The sequence below is a fragment of the Maniola hyperantus genome, chromosome 6 (assembly GCF_902806685.2).
Source record: "Maniola hyperantus chromosome 6, iAphHyp1.2, whole genome shotgun sequence".
Taxonomy (NCBI): Eukaryota; Metazoa; Arthropoda; class Insecta; order Lepidoptera; family Nymphalidae; genus Maniola; species Maniola hyperantus.
This window is the reverse complement of record NC_048541.1, coordinates 10,171,203-10,185,807: the sequence shown is the minus strand read 5'-3', so window position 1 is coordinate 10,185,807 and position 14,605 is coordinate 10,171,203. Positions and strand designations below refer to the sequence as shown.

General features: G+C 36.7%; 1 protein-coding gene across 3 annotated transcripts; it reads right to left on the bottom strand.

Moving 5' to 3' along the window:
• Nucleotides 1-391: 391 nt before the first annotated feature.
• HisRS (histidine--tRNA ligase) lies at nucleotides 392-13,944 on the bottom strand. Of its 3 annotated transcripts, none has more exons than XM_034969710.2 (9): nucleotides 13,630-13,944; nucleotides 13,246-13,515; nucleotides 11,760-11,972; nucleotides 7,946-8,167; nucleotides 6,887-7,093; nucleotides 6,042-6,336; nucleotides 5,313-5,413; nucleotides 3,018-3,200; nucleotides 392-2,412 (listed from the first exon to the last, which is right to left on the bottom strand). In XM_034969710.2, the coding sequence occupies exons 1-9, from the start codon at nucleotides 13,720-13,722 to the stop codon at nucleotides 2,173-2,175; spliced, it is 1,824 nt and encodes a 607-aa protein (XP_034825601.1). In that variant the 5' UTR covers nucleotides 13,723-13,944; the 3' UTR covers nucleotides 392-2,172. The 3 variants fall into 3 exon arrangements, with proteins under 3 accessions (XP_034825601.1, XP_034825602.1, XP_034825603.1); XM_034969711.2 differs by lacking the exon at nucleotides 13,246-13,515 and adding an exon at nucleotides 12,426-12,593; XM_034969712.2 differs by lacking the exon at nucleotides 13,246-13,515.
• Between the last annotated feature and the right edge of the window lie 661 nt (nucleotides 13,945-14,605).

Genomic DNA, 14,605 nt, shown 5'->3' with positions numbered 1-14,605 from the left:
TACGAAAGTCGTAGTGGAAAGAGCAACGCATAACTATTGTGTGGAGTGAAGCCGAGGCACAGCGTCATTTTTTAGAACTCTTTATTTACGCTTTATCTTGAAAGATTTTTTTTCAAATAAACTTTTACAAGTAGGTATTTTTGAATCGTCAAATACATCTCCCAGTGATTCGGAATGCCTTGTCATGTTCCTTATAGGTTCCTTAATTTAAGCAAAGGACACGCCGCTATACTAAAATGTATGAACAAAAGTCGAATTAGAGTTGGTAGCAAAAGGCGCTACGTTTTAGCTCCACCCCAATCTAACGGTGTGCATTGAGCCTAAGGTGTACTTTATTTATATTTCAAAGATGAAAGTTTACTATAAGGAGAAAAGACAATCAAAAACTTACTTCGGTAAAAACGATTTATTAAATACTTTTGAATAATTAAGTAAAAGCATAACACAAACATACATGGTTTTAGTTTCGGTAACACTAAATAAAATAATGCTGCAGTGCTAATAGAATCTACATTCCCAAGAAACTAATAAAATGTAGTTTGAAAGCAAAAATATAGTACGCTCTAAACAATAATAATTATGTACGTCATAACTTTTAAAAACAAATACCCACTTTAATTATTTCGTTTACAAGATATTTTAAAGGTAAAAAAAACGAAATGCATTTTTCAATAAGGAACGAAAATTGTTACAAGTAAATAAAATATCATAACTTAGTTTTAGACCCTTCATACATTGCCATACTCGCAAGAGACGATACCGCAGTCGCATGCCAGTAGAATGCATGTTCGCTACTCGAGTTTCGTACATTATGCTACTAAAAACAAAGAGTTCTTCTTGAACTTTAATGTCAAACTGATGATCCGCCGCATTTTGCCGAGATTCGTAGGAGACGGACGGGTATCGCGAGACTAGTAGCAGGCGAGTAGGATACCGGTAACGAAGTATGCGAATCACCATACAAATGTATGTGAGATACTCCTTAGCGACTCATCTTCGAGATTCGCGTAGGATACTAGTCGTCTGTAAGTATCATAATGTAAGAAGGGCCTAATTAATACGCCTTCATAAACATACGATAGGACGTACGCAATACTCCACGATAAATAGCAATAAATTATACAATTTATGTAAATTCCAGGGTCCTTATGAGATCTAGATCAAATTTTCAAGATTTTCACTAACGAAGATGAAATGTCGACGAAAATAAACTTTATGAATAAAATAAAAACAAATAAACTCTACTTTCCATTGGAAAGAATTTTAAGTTATTTTGCACCTACGAGTACTTACGTCTTTTATTTTTTAATTTTATTAGCCGACGCCCGCCGGGCATCGTAAATCGTAGCATATTGGAATACATCTATGTCCGGCACGCATAGCAATGCTACGCGCATGCCACCTATTTACGTTGACAGCACTAATTTTCCGCAAGTCCCAACAACAACTGTAAAAAGTTTCAACTCAATCGGATGAATTTTGCGCAAACGTATGAGTTATGAACAGATTAACAGAAGATTAAATTAAAGAATGGAGAATGTTTAATAATGAAAAACGATTTTTTATTACAGAAAGTTTTTGGTGTCCTCAAATAATTTGAAGAAAATTTTAAATGCTATCAATACACAAATCGCTATTCTAACTAATTTTTAACTTGATATAAAAAAATCAATTTTGCTTTTTAAATCAAGTGAAAATAATTTTCACATTGTAAAATTTGTACAAATTGTTTTACGGTTATAATTTGAAATTAATTATTCCACTCGGCAATCCTTTCCTTACCAGAGTAAATATAGTTTTTGCATTTCACGAAGACGAGTGGCTCATGCTTGTGTTTAAGTCGTTCGTCTTCGTCGTACATGCACGCACACTTACGCAATGCCCATGTAAACGACGTACAATACGCGGCAGAAAGTAATGTCATTCTAATAGCCGATGTACATGTACATATGACCTATACCTACATTCTAAAATTTATTTATTTTTTTGCATAATAGTTTTTGATTTACCGTGCAAAATGTCGAAAAAATACGAGACTGTACGGAACCCTCTGTGCGCGAGTCTGACTCGCACTTGACCGGTTTTTTAATTCTGATAGTAAACGACGATTGCCGAGATGAATAGTTTATCTTGTACAATAATGAAACTGCACAAAATATTGTAATGGCTAATTTACTTAGGAAGCGGTCCATTAATTTCTTTTATATCTAACACCTCAATTCTAGACTTGAGTTCGTCTACAAGATTCGCTCTAGGAATTTCATCCTCTTTTCTTGTGGAAATGTTACGTATTTTAACCAATCCACGTTTGAGTTCGGATTCGCCTAGAATAACAGCGAGCGGGATTCCGTTTTCTTCGCAGTGTTGTAGTTGATTCAGCATTTTTGGGTTCTTTTTGTAGGACTGCTCAGTCTGTAAAAAAATAAGATTCTTAGATTCCTAAACTGAAATCTATCATGAACTAGCTGATGCCCGCGACTTCGTACGCGTGGATTTAGGTTTTGAAAATCCCACAAACCAACAAACAAATAAACCAACAAACAAACACACTTTCGCATTTATAATAAGGGTAAGTACTGATTAGTTATCAAGTAAGCACGCCAACCCACAGAAAAAATTACAAGATACATTAAAGATCATTGATCTAAAGTTGTTCTACGAACTACTTCTACAACAACAAATATTAAGTTGCTGGGGTTAACTCATTAAATTTCAAGCCGAAAACTGAATTGCACTTTATTATTTAAACGTCTTTGCTGAGTGATACTTCTGTACTAGTAAGGTACTATTAAGATTTAAGTGACACCTAAACCAATTAAATATCACTTGCTTTAACGGTGAAGGAAAACGTCGTGATGAATCCTGCATACCTAAGAGTTCTTCATGTTCTCAACAAAGGTGTGTGAAGTCTGCCAATCCGCATTGGGCCAGCGTGGCAGACTATGGCTCTTTCACTGTGAGAGGAGACCCGTGCTCAGTAATGGGCCGGTAATGGGTTGATCATGATCACTACCAACCTTAATTCCAGCATTCCACAGCTCTGCGCATATCTTCATCCTTTCTTCGAGGAAGTTTTTCTGTGCGGACGCGACGTACACATCGATGTCACTCGTCCGTACGCTGATGTCACCCGCAGCTAACTTCGCTTCGAGCACTGAGAATATGCGCTCCACTCCCATACTAACGCCTACACAAGGGACCTGAAAAATAGTAAGTAAAGTCAAATTTACTGTTTGCAGGTACAAAAAACTCCTGTTACCAATCCGGTATTTGACAACAAGTCAAATCAGAATCTTTTTATCAAACGTCATAACACGCGCTTAGTATGCGAGCTTCTATGAAATACTGGCATATGACGTCACAATGATTTGACGAGCTTTTTTATTTTAATGGATAATTTAAAATGGTTAACACTTAAAACTAAAAAGTGGATTTTACGTATTTCGGATGACCCTCTATTTATTACTGAGAAATAATTTATTTTTGACATAGCCAAATACCGTATTCAGTTGTACACAATCTCTAAACCAAACTATGTTAAGAGATTTACGTATAGTCCTTTTCTGTACCTGCCTACTGATTCGCTAACTGCCACTGCCTAGCCATATGAATAGCCACTGAGCTCATATGATATTTATTTTTAATCCATTGAAGTTCTACGAATATTTTTATAGCTCTTAGTGAAGCAGCAATGTAGGACCCACCAATGTCAAATGAGCTTGGTGGTTATCATTCAATGTTAGACACTTAGCCAATCACCCTACAACAAGTACAACAACTAAAACAACACCCAACCACAACAAGTACAAGTATTGCCATAAAATTGGTGGCGATCACAATGGATGGGAGACGGTCGAAGTGATACAGGGAATCTAAGGACCAGCACAGCCCCAAAGAAGAAAAAGAACATAGTCCTTTTCACAATGTTCTTTGCTGAAAAGGATTGCATTTTTCGCTACTGACTTTTACGCCAATCTTGATTATAATACTTTCAGAAACTCCCTATACACAAATTACTGTTCATTTCGAAGCTACAATTTGTTGTAATTGGAGGCTCCAATGCTAAATGTGTCTAAGTTTATTTTTGTCATTTTTGAAGTGGCAATAGATTTTGCGTGATAGGATTGCACTCAACGACAATCATGCTTAAAAAATCAATGATGCTCTATCTGCTTGCCTAGAAGACTAAAGACGCCTAAAAGAAAAATGATCTTTTGTCTTAACAATAATAATATATTTTATTAATAACCGCTGATATAATGATGACCGCGACTTCGTACGCGTGGATTTAGGTTTTTAAAAATACCGTGGGATCTCTTTGATTTCCCGGGATAAAAAGTATGTAGCCTATATCACTCTCCAGGTTTTTAACTATACCCATGCAAAAAATCACGTCGATCCGTTGCTCTGTTGAGACGTGATCGAAGGACAAACAAACAAACACACTTTCACATTTATAATATGGGTACTGACGAAAAAATCATATTACAATATATTCAAATGATTTATAATAATTGTAAGTATTTTAAATAAGGATTTGTGACTTATCACTTTTTGGATTGGAGCCTCCAATTGGTGTAGTAAAAGTGGATGTGATATTACGCTAGATGATTATGGGGTGCCTACAGTTTGATTGCTCTTTTCATTTTACGTAACACAATAATTACGATAAGTGAAACCGAAATCAGACAGTCGCCGGCAGGCAACCGGCAGTTTCCAAATACATAAATACGCATAGCTGTTAAACTTATTAATAATGTTTATTGCAATATGATTTCTGAATACATACAATATTATTTACTAGTTGATGCCCACATATTGGTGTAGATTTAAGTTTTTATTAATCCCGTAGGAATTCTTTGAATTTCCGGAATAGAATGTAATCTATGTCACTCTCCAAGCCTGTAACTACTAAATTCTTTGCTCCGTTGCGACCTTATTGAAGGACAAACCAACAAACAAACACACTTTTACATTTAAAATTGAGTCTATGACAAATGTTCAAATATTTACTTTGTGATGTTATTTTAAAAAAATCTTCAACTTTTATCCACTACTATGACTGTACTATTTGCGTTTACTTGAATGAACTTGAATTATTTTCCCGTGAGACTTAAGATATTTTTCTAAAATAAAAAGTAGCTTACGTCCGGTTCGACGCAAACTATCTCTGGGTGTCGAATATTGATTTAGCAGTTTCGGTTGTTGAGACTAAGATAAACACTATTGCATTTATAATATTAATACTTTGGCTATTCTCCAAAAATATATAATAAATGCATAATACATATAAAGTTGTATTAGTATTTTACCTGTTTGTTTTTCGAGTCGAACATTCCAACGAGGTTATCGTATCGACCTCCGCCAGCTATCGATCCAATAGTTTGGTCCTCGTTGCCGATTTTGATTGGCTCTGCAATTTAAAAAGCTGGTCAAGTGCGTGCCAGAACACGTATGAGGTAGGGTTCCCTAACCTTGCTAAAAACTTTAGCAATCAACATTTTTTTAACAGTGGTTTTTTAAACTTTTGAAGAAACCTCATGATTTTAAAATTGTATGTATGAACAAGGTATCACTTGAAGAGGTAAAGTTTTTTTGACTAACGTTTTTCATGTTCAGAAGGTACCTAGATTTTTTTTAGTTTAAATGCATGCGGGTAGAGGAAATAGGTTTCAATTACTGTAATAAATCAACCTTACACCAAGTTGATTTTTAAAATCTGTGACACACAGACAGACAGAATGAACGAAACAATATTTAAGAACGAAATTATATTATTTGGGGTTTGATCCTGGGCACACGTCTAACTTTTCAGAGTTATGTGTGATAAGCAAGAAAGTACCACTCGCTTTAACAGCGAAGGAAAACATCGTGGAGTAACCTGCATGACTGAGAGTTCTCCGTACGTTCTTAAAGGTATGTGAATTCTGCCAATATGCACTTGGCCAGCTTGATGGACTATGGCTTAGTCCTTTTCATTCTGAGGAGATCAGTGCTCTGTAGTGTGCTAGCGATGGGTTGTAACGTTGATGGTAACTTACGTGTTAACACAGCTTCATAAATAACTCCTGTGTAGTAATCCAAGCCTCTCGCAAGGCTCAAATCGAACAGGATTTTGTCCTTAATTCCAAACAGCTCGCAATAACGAAGCAACAGCTTGATTCCCTCTAGTCCCTCGACCGCGCTTTTGCTTTTAGATAGCTTCTCGTCCTGTAATAGCTTATCAGCTAATTCTGTCCCGCCGTTGAGACGTACATATTCGCCAATACGGTCTGCCGCATCGGGCGTTACTCCTTTTTCATTTATCATTTCTGTACGAACTTCTTCCCATGGCGACTAGAAAGAAATAACGATAACACTAAACAAACGAATCACAACAAATATGCTTATATATATTTTTTTTATTCCATTACAAGTTATCTTGTACTATCTTGACTGAAATCTCACCTAGTGGTGGAAGGTGTAGTCTAAAATTGAAGCTGGATAACTTAGAGGGCGTATGACAGTTTTATTAAGCCCATATCCCTTATTGGTACCGGAACGCAAAATTTCTTGGCAGCACAGCTTTGGCGGTAGGATGATAAGTAACCCCACTGAAGCTTCGGACCAGACCAGACCAGAAACAATTTAGAAATTATAAACTTTCCACATTGCCCATGCCGGGAATCGAGCGCCGAGTACTTGGCTTTGGTAGAGGGACAGACACCCAAACAGACGAACGAATGATCTTATAAGGGTTCCGTTTTTTCATTCGGATGAACCCTAAAAATATCCTGTCTTCAGGGTGCAAGATATCTCTTTGCCAAAATTCGTCAAGATTAGTTCAGCGGTTAAGCCTTGAAAAAGTAACAAATAGACATGCACATAGATTAGTGTGGATTCCTACCTTATCCAGTTTATCAACGGTAGAACAAGTGGAGCGAAATTTGTCAGCCGGTACGCCACAAGCCTCGAACATTCCGTCGAGTAACCTTCTGTGGTTCACTTTGAGGACATACTTGCCAATGTCTAGGGCATCCATTATTTCCGTAACAACCAAGAGGCACTCCGCGTCGGGGACCATAGGGTCGTATTGTCCGGCTATATCGAAATCCTGGAAAAATATATGAATTACTAGATGATGCTTGCATCTTCGTCTGCGTGGATATATGTACAAAAAATCCGCGGCGGGAACCATAGATTTTTACGTGATAAAAAGCAGCCTATGTGTTAATCTATCTCCATTACACATTTCAGCCAAATCCGTCCAGTAATTTTTGTGTGAAAGAGTAACGAATACACACACACACACACACATAATACAAATTTTCGGCCTTTATAATATAGTGTGATTTAAGGGCATGCAAACAATCATGCAAGTAGTTAGACCTACTAGCAAAGCAGGCCGGACTCACTTGGTCATATCATCACGATCAACCCATCACTGGCTCACTACAGGGCATGGGTCTCCTCTCAGAGTGAAAAGGGTTTTGGCCATAGTCTACCACGCTGGCCATGTGCGGATTGGTAGACTTGGTAGTCATTATAGCCCGTGCAAATTACCTATGGCCGCGCGCCCTTTCAACAGCTTTCGCGTAACTCTATCTCTTATGAGAGAGATAGAGTATACGTGATAGAAGAAGGGCCGCAGAATATGTACGTTGAATACAGAGTTGGCTATATCCCTTCCTAAATTCGATCCGATATCTGATGAATCCGATCGCCTTTTGTTGTCAGAACTCAGAACACAATAATGTAATGTGTACCTAATGATAGAAAAAGGCATTTATTAAATTTTGGGCCGCAGCGCAAAAAGATTTTGGCAATATCCCTACCTACAATCGATCCGATCTCTGATGATTACGATTGCCTTTTGTTGCGTCTTGCATCAGAAACAGAACACAGTAATGTGTTTGCACCTTTACAAAACAATTTTCCTGTAGTGGGGTAAAAAAATACAACTTACACATTGATAGAACTCTCTATACCTCCCTCTGGTCATAGCGGGGTTGTCTCTTCTATAAACTTTGGCAATGTGATATCTTTTTAGTGTATTAATCTTATTCATTGCCAGGTATCTCGCTAGTGGCACTGTTAAGTCATATCGTAGGGAGAGGATCTCACCACCCTGGTCTTTTAAATCATATATCAATTTCGAATCTTCTCCATACTTTCCTGTTAAGACTTCCTGTAACATAAAAAAACATTTTTTAGTATGAATTAGAAAGAAGTATGCCCATGGACAGTACTCTCACAAGAAGCATTGTTGTACCTTAAATTTTTTATTTTTTTATTAAAGCTAAAATAAAAACTTAATTTCTCAACAAGTTTCATGAATATTTGTTTTAGGATTTAAAAAATCTGAAACTGACTGTTATTATTAAGCCTATAAAGACCCTTTTTTTACTTTCTAGCTGAACCTAATCTCATTTTTTATGGTCAATATATTTTCTGAATTGCGAAAACCGTTTTCGTTAATTTTGTCCACAAATATTCTGATGATGTCATTGAACAGACAGAATTAGATTTGATGGTGATACAAAAATCTTGAAGACAGTACATTTGTTCATACTTGAATGGGCATTGTCTTTTGCACAACTGTTTCTATAAATAAAGTAATCCGACGATGCTATCAACTTTCACATAATCAGTACCCTTTTTATAAATGCGAAAGTGTGTTTGTTTGTAGGTTTGTTGGTTTGTTGGTTTATTGGTTTGTTGGGTTGTTGGTTTGTCCTTCAATCACGTCGTAACGGTGCAACGGATTGACGTGATTTTTTGCATGGGTATAGATAAAGACCTGGACATAGGCTACTTTTTATCCCGGAAAATCAAAGAGTTCCCACGGGATTTTCAAAAACCTAATTCCACGCGAACGAAGTCGCGGGCATCAGCTAGTAAGAAAATAAATACTGTTCCGCTAGATTAGTGCATATAAGCTTAATAATAGAGTAGAAGAGGTCAGATGCTGGAATTGAAACTTTCTTGACTATTTATTCGAAACAATATGAGTCAATACGAATGTGTTACGAGGTGATCTTGCTGACGATGCGCTGGGTCCGCGACCTAGTTGCTCTCGCGCGGAGATAGTTTGCAATTTGCATCGCAAATAATTTAAGTAGGTATAGTACGTGACAGATCGAGATGGCAATCGGGCACCCGCACTCCCGCACAGCCCCCGCGCAAGCCCGGTGCGGGATAGCGCAGGTGACGTGCGGGTGTGCGAGGCGTCCCCCGCCTCATACCCCTATTGCCATCTCGACCTGTCGCGTACTATAGGTATGTTACCGTTATACTCAAGCTGAATCTTTGCGTCGATGCTGGCCGGTTGATTTTTAGTAGGTCACTAAAAGCAATCTCTATAGCCAAAATCAGTATTTTAACGCAATAATTATTTTTTTGCATAATATTATGTACTAGATGATGCCCGCGACTTTGTCCACGTGGCTTTAGGTTTTTTTTAAACCCAGTGGAATTTTCCGGGATAAAAAGCATCCTATGTCCTCCCCGGAATGTAGGCTAACTCTGTACCAAATTTCATCAAAATCGATTAACCTGTTGGGCCGTGAAAAGCTAGCAGACAGACAGACACACTTTCGCATTTATAATATTAGTATGGATTAAAAAAAATAGAAGTATCGTTAGTGTTATGTAGGTATAACGGTGCTATACTATAATAAAATTATTAATACATAATATTATGTCAGAGCGAATTTCTTATTAAATTGTATTCTAAGTTCAAGGTGCTCAAGTATTACGTCGCTATTACCGGAGAGTCCTTATGAAATCTACTGTATAATCCATACTAATATTATAAATGCGAAAGTGTCTCTGTCTGCCTGCTAGCTTTTCGCGACCCAACAGTTTAACCGATTTCGATGAAATTTGGTACAGAGTAGCTTAAATCTCGGGGAAGGACATAGGCTTCTTTTTATACCGGAAAATTAAAGAGTTCCTACGAGATTTTTAAAAACGTAAATCCATGCTGACGAAGTCGCGGGCATCATCAAGTGAAAGTATAATGGTACCTATATGTCCGTACAGCTGAACCGATAAACCGATCTATAATACATTATAGTACGCGACAGGTGGAGATGGTAGTCGGGGTATGAGGCGCGGTAACACACACCCGCACGTCACCCGCGCTCGTGCGCACTGGGTTAGCGCGGGGGCTGTGCAGGTGTGCGGGGTGTTCCCTCCCCGGTTGCCATCTCGACCTTTCGCGGACTATAGGAGCTTGCATAATGAAAATAGACATTTAAACTTGAGAACCTCTTTTTAGTTTGAAGGTGGTGAACAAAATAGTCAAAAAAGTCGCGGGCATCAGCTAGTAATAGATATAAATGTGAAAGTTTGATTGTTTGAATGTTTGTTGTTGAACGCCACAATGATTGATTTGCTGATTGAGATAGCTTATACCATGAATCAACACAGGCTATTTTTTATCGCGGAAAATCAGAGTTCCCGCCGGTTTGTCAAAAAACCTATATCCACGCGAACTAAGTCGCGGACATCATCTAGTAAAAAATATAACATTGGCAAACCGGCTAGCAAAGGCCTAGAGCGCATACTGTCGATAGTAAATAGTGAGCGGAATTAGACTTGCGGAAAAGGACACGAAACATTCGAGGCCAACTGTGCGAAGGTGCTCGCGAATTTTTCGATTGGAACAAGAATAGCCATATAGCACCGTTAGATTTAGATTGATGTAGGAAAACATCAATCTATATTTTAAACAAGTACTGAAAGAAAGAAACTGTACATCAGTACCCTTATTATAAATGCGAAAGTGTGTTTGTTTGTTGGTTTGTCCTTCAATCACGTCGCAACGGAGCAACGGATCGACGTGATTTTTTGCATGGGTATAGTCAAAGACCAGGAGAGTGACTTACTTTTTATCCCAAAAAATTAAAGTTCCCATGGGATTTTCAAAAACCTAAATCCACGCGAACGAAGTCGCGGGCATCAGCTAGTAATACATATAGATAACTTAATTCGAATTACACGCTAACTTTCTCGAGGGAATTGTGAATCTAAAATTAGGTTGTTCTTTACAAACATAAAATGAGTAGTTACCCTTACAACTTATGAGTACTAAGTTACTTAAATTAACCCTTGTGAATTATTTATGTGATTACTTAAAGACAATCAATTGGAACCAACAAGAGACCACTAGTACACTACGCGGCAGAAAGTAATGTTCATCGACCTTTAGGAAATATAGCAGATTTGTAGAGCATTGTCTCTGTCGTTGAAACCGACAAAACGTCATATAGGTATGAGTGACAGAGACAACGCTCTGCAAAGCCGAGATGTCATTCTAAAGGCTGATGTACATGATGCCTTCTGCCACATACTGTATGTATTATGTATTATGTTTTGCGGTAAATTGAAGAAGAGTAAAATTGGTCATTTTAGTATAATATAATTAATATGTATATTGTATACACTGACTGACTCATCAACGCTCAGTCCAATTCCTTAGACCCAGAAGGATGTCCAAAACACAGTGGTTCACAGAGGAACCTCTGTGTTCCCTTCTAATGTTAACAGGAAATAAACTGAATTTTTTGAAATTCCTACAGTATAGCAAAGATTTAAGTCATCATGATCATCAACTGATAGATGTCCACTGCTGGACATATGTCTCTTGCAGGGACTTCCACACGCCACAGTCTTTCACAAGATCTTCACAGGGTGTGCTAAGATTGAAGTATATTGCTATACATATATAGATCGCTAGTAATTTATTTCTGTAAAAAATTGGTAAATAACAATACCTTCAATTCAAACACAGGTGTATCAATACACTCAGCGCCATGTTTTTTGAACACTGTAATAATCTTCTGTAACACATTATTCCTGATTGTCATCTGCTGTGGATTGTAATCCCTTGTGCCCTTTGCAGTTTTGAGAACAAACTTTGATGGGGCAGCATCTTCAGACCCCAGCTGTGCCTTCAGAGCGAGCAATTTTGATACTTCCTCTTGAATCTAAAAACATGTACATAAAAACACATAACTAGTGTCTAGAAGTCACTGCAAACAATGATTAGACTAAGTTATATAAAGTTTAGATTATGTGGTCATGTAAAGAAAACAAACAATAAAACATTCAATATGCTGTTGATGCAATTTATAACATTACAAAGACATACAAATTTCTGTTTTACTTAATGTATTTCACTCATATTAAGTAGGTTCTTGATCATTATTATTTATTTTAACACATAAAATTATTGTTTAAAGATAAAATATGTGTTTGAATATATATAGTTATAGTTAGCACCTATTTCCGAAACTTTGGATAAACTTTAAAAGTAAATTTTCAAATACAGTGTACCTGAATATTCAAAATATATATATGTACAAGCCTCAAAAAAGTGCATTGAAAAACATCTAACTAATTGTGAGTTTCTACATCTAAAAGCAATAGCTTCCCAATACCTTGCAACAAGATGTTGTTGTAATAGTTTTTGCATGATCACTTCTTTGTACCAAGTTGCGCAACCTGTCTATGGTTGATAGATTTCCTACGAATCTGAACACTTTGTAAATCATGCTTCAGTGACTTTCCAAGCTTCTATTTACAACCAATATGATTCCTCGTCACCACTTGTTTTAGTACCGGAAATAAAAAAAAACTTTTTAAGTAAATTATAATTTTATTGTTTGGTTTGTATGTGGTAACGAAGAAACCATATGTGGAGGTTCAAACAGTCACAAGTACTTTTTAGATCTACACTTAACAGATATAATATTGTTCATAGCACAGTTAGCATTTGTGCAAGTCAATGCGAGCTTAACTATAAAAACTTAAAATGTATTATCAAGGGCCTTGAATGAATACAACTTTCATAATTAAATAAACATATTACTTAAATATAACATTAAAAAAACACTAGACCTAGAATGTAAATTAATAAAAAAGAAAGCCCAAAATAGGTTTCCAAAAGTAGAACTTACAGGACCGTAGAATAAAAGAGTAGTGTTGTGAGACAGAAAACTCTTGTGATAGGAAAGGGATCACAACCCTCACCAATGAGGAATGTGATGCAGAAAGAGAGAGGTGATGTAGGGAGCCAAGACTTTGTTCATTGCTTAACTAGCAAGTAATATGCTTGGCTAAGATTTTTACCTTTCTTAGTAAATCTCAACATAGAAAATATATGAAACCAACAAATACATACTCCCTAATCCCTGCAGTGTGAAAGCATAAATGCATTCATGTTTATCCAAACTACACAACCATTAATAAATCACAAACCTGTAGTTCAAAATGTTTCTTGTTGTTGCCCTTTATTGCACTTATTATATCAAGAGATGGATGAATAATAGGAAACAAAGCTATATCTGAGTCACTGAAGCTCCGCATATGGTTCCACCATCTCTTTAAGTGAGGGTATTTTTGAAAATCTAAATTATTTTCTAGGTTACAATGCAATTCAACATCAATTTTACTTGGGGCATAGCCAGATATATAACTGTATTCAGAGAGGTGTCTATTTATTTTTCCAAGATCTTGACATGATTTACCCTATAAAATAATTACCTGCATTTAATGACAGCATGATGCAATAACATGGAATAGTTCAATCTTACCAACAATACTTATTGTGTATCATAGATGGATAAAATTGAGTACTCTTACCTTTTCACTTGATTCCTTCGCTGCTTTCAACTTCCTTACGAGATCGCCTTGCTCTTTAATTTTTTGCAGCAAAATATCTTGAGGCTCAGCCATAGCAACAGGAATTTTATGAATGAGAATTGTGATACAACAAACTTTGAACGTAAGATCACACCGAACTCAAGGCTATGTCAAGGTAATCTAAGCTACTATAGTACTCTTTACTAACTGCGAAATTTACTGCACTATCAATTTAACCTCTCGTCTCAGTACTTTCATTTCACTTGCGATTTGCGCAAAATTCCAACCTCCGCACCACATTTTAGACAAATGTCAAAATGTCAATGTCAATAAATAGTCAGCTGTCGAAAACTTTTAGGAACTGACATGGAAGTGTCTATGGTCTAGTGCAGTAGAAACGGGTAACATTGATATAGCAGCGGAAGTTTTTATGAAATTAGGACGTAGGAGAACTTTAAATTTTAAAAGTAAAATTAGTATACCTACCAAGTGGGTGGGGTATCATACGAATACGAAACGACCTGTAAATTATTTTTTACTAGCTGATGCCTACGACTTCGTCCGCGTGGATTTACATTTTTCAAAATCCCGCGGGAACTCTTTGATTTTCCGGGATAAAAAGTAGCCTATGTGTTATTCCAGGGAAACTCAGGGAAATTTTTTTTCATTAAACCCATACGTGTGGGTAAGTGATAAATATGATATGAAACTAAATGATATTGAGGTTTCTAATAGTTATGATTTTTTTCTAAACTGAATAGTTTGCGCGAGAGACACTTCCAAAGTGGTAAAATGTGTCCCCCCCCCCCCCCTGTAACTTCTAAAATAAGAGAATGATAAAACTAAAAAAAATATATGATGTAGGTACATTACCATGCAAACTTCCACCAAAAATTGGCTTGAACGAGATCTAGTAAGTAGTTTTTGATTTATCGTGCAAAAAACGATTGTAGTACGGAACCCTCCGTGCGCGAGT

Excerpts from the sequence above, each read along its gene's own strand:
- HisRS (XM_034969710.2), bottom strand. The coding sequence starts at position 13,722 with ATGGCTGAGCCTCAAGATATTTTGCTGCAAAAAATTAAAGAGCAAGGC. Across the intron at positions 11,973-13,245 it reads AGAAACATTTTGAACTACAG|ATTCAAGAGGAAGTATCAAA; the intron begins GTTTGTGATTTA and ends ACATGTTTTTAG. Across the intron at positions 2,413-3,017 it reads TGTGGAATGCTGGAATTAAG|ACTGAGCAGTCCTACAAAAA; the intron begins GTTGGTAGTGAT and ends ATTTTTTTACAG.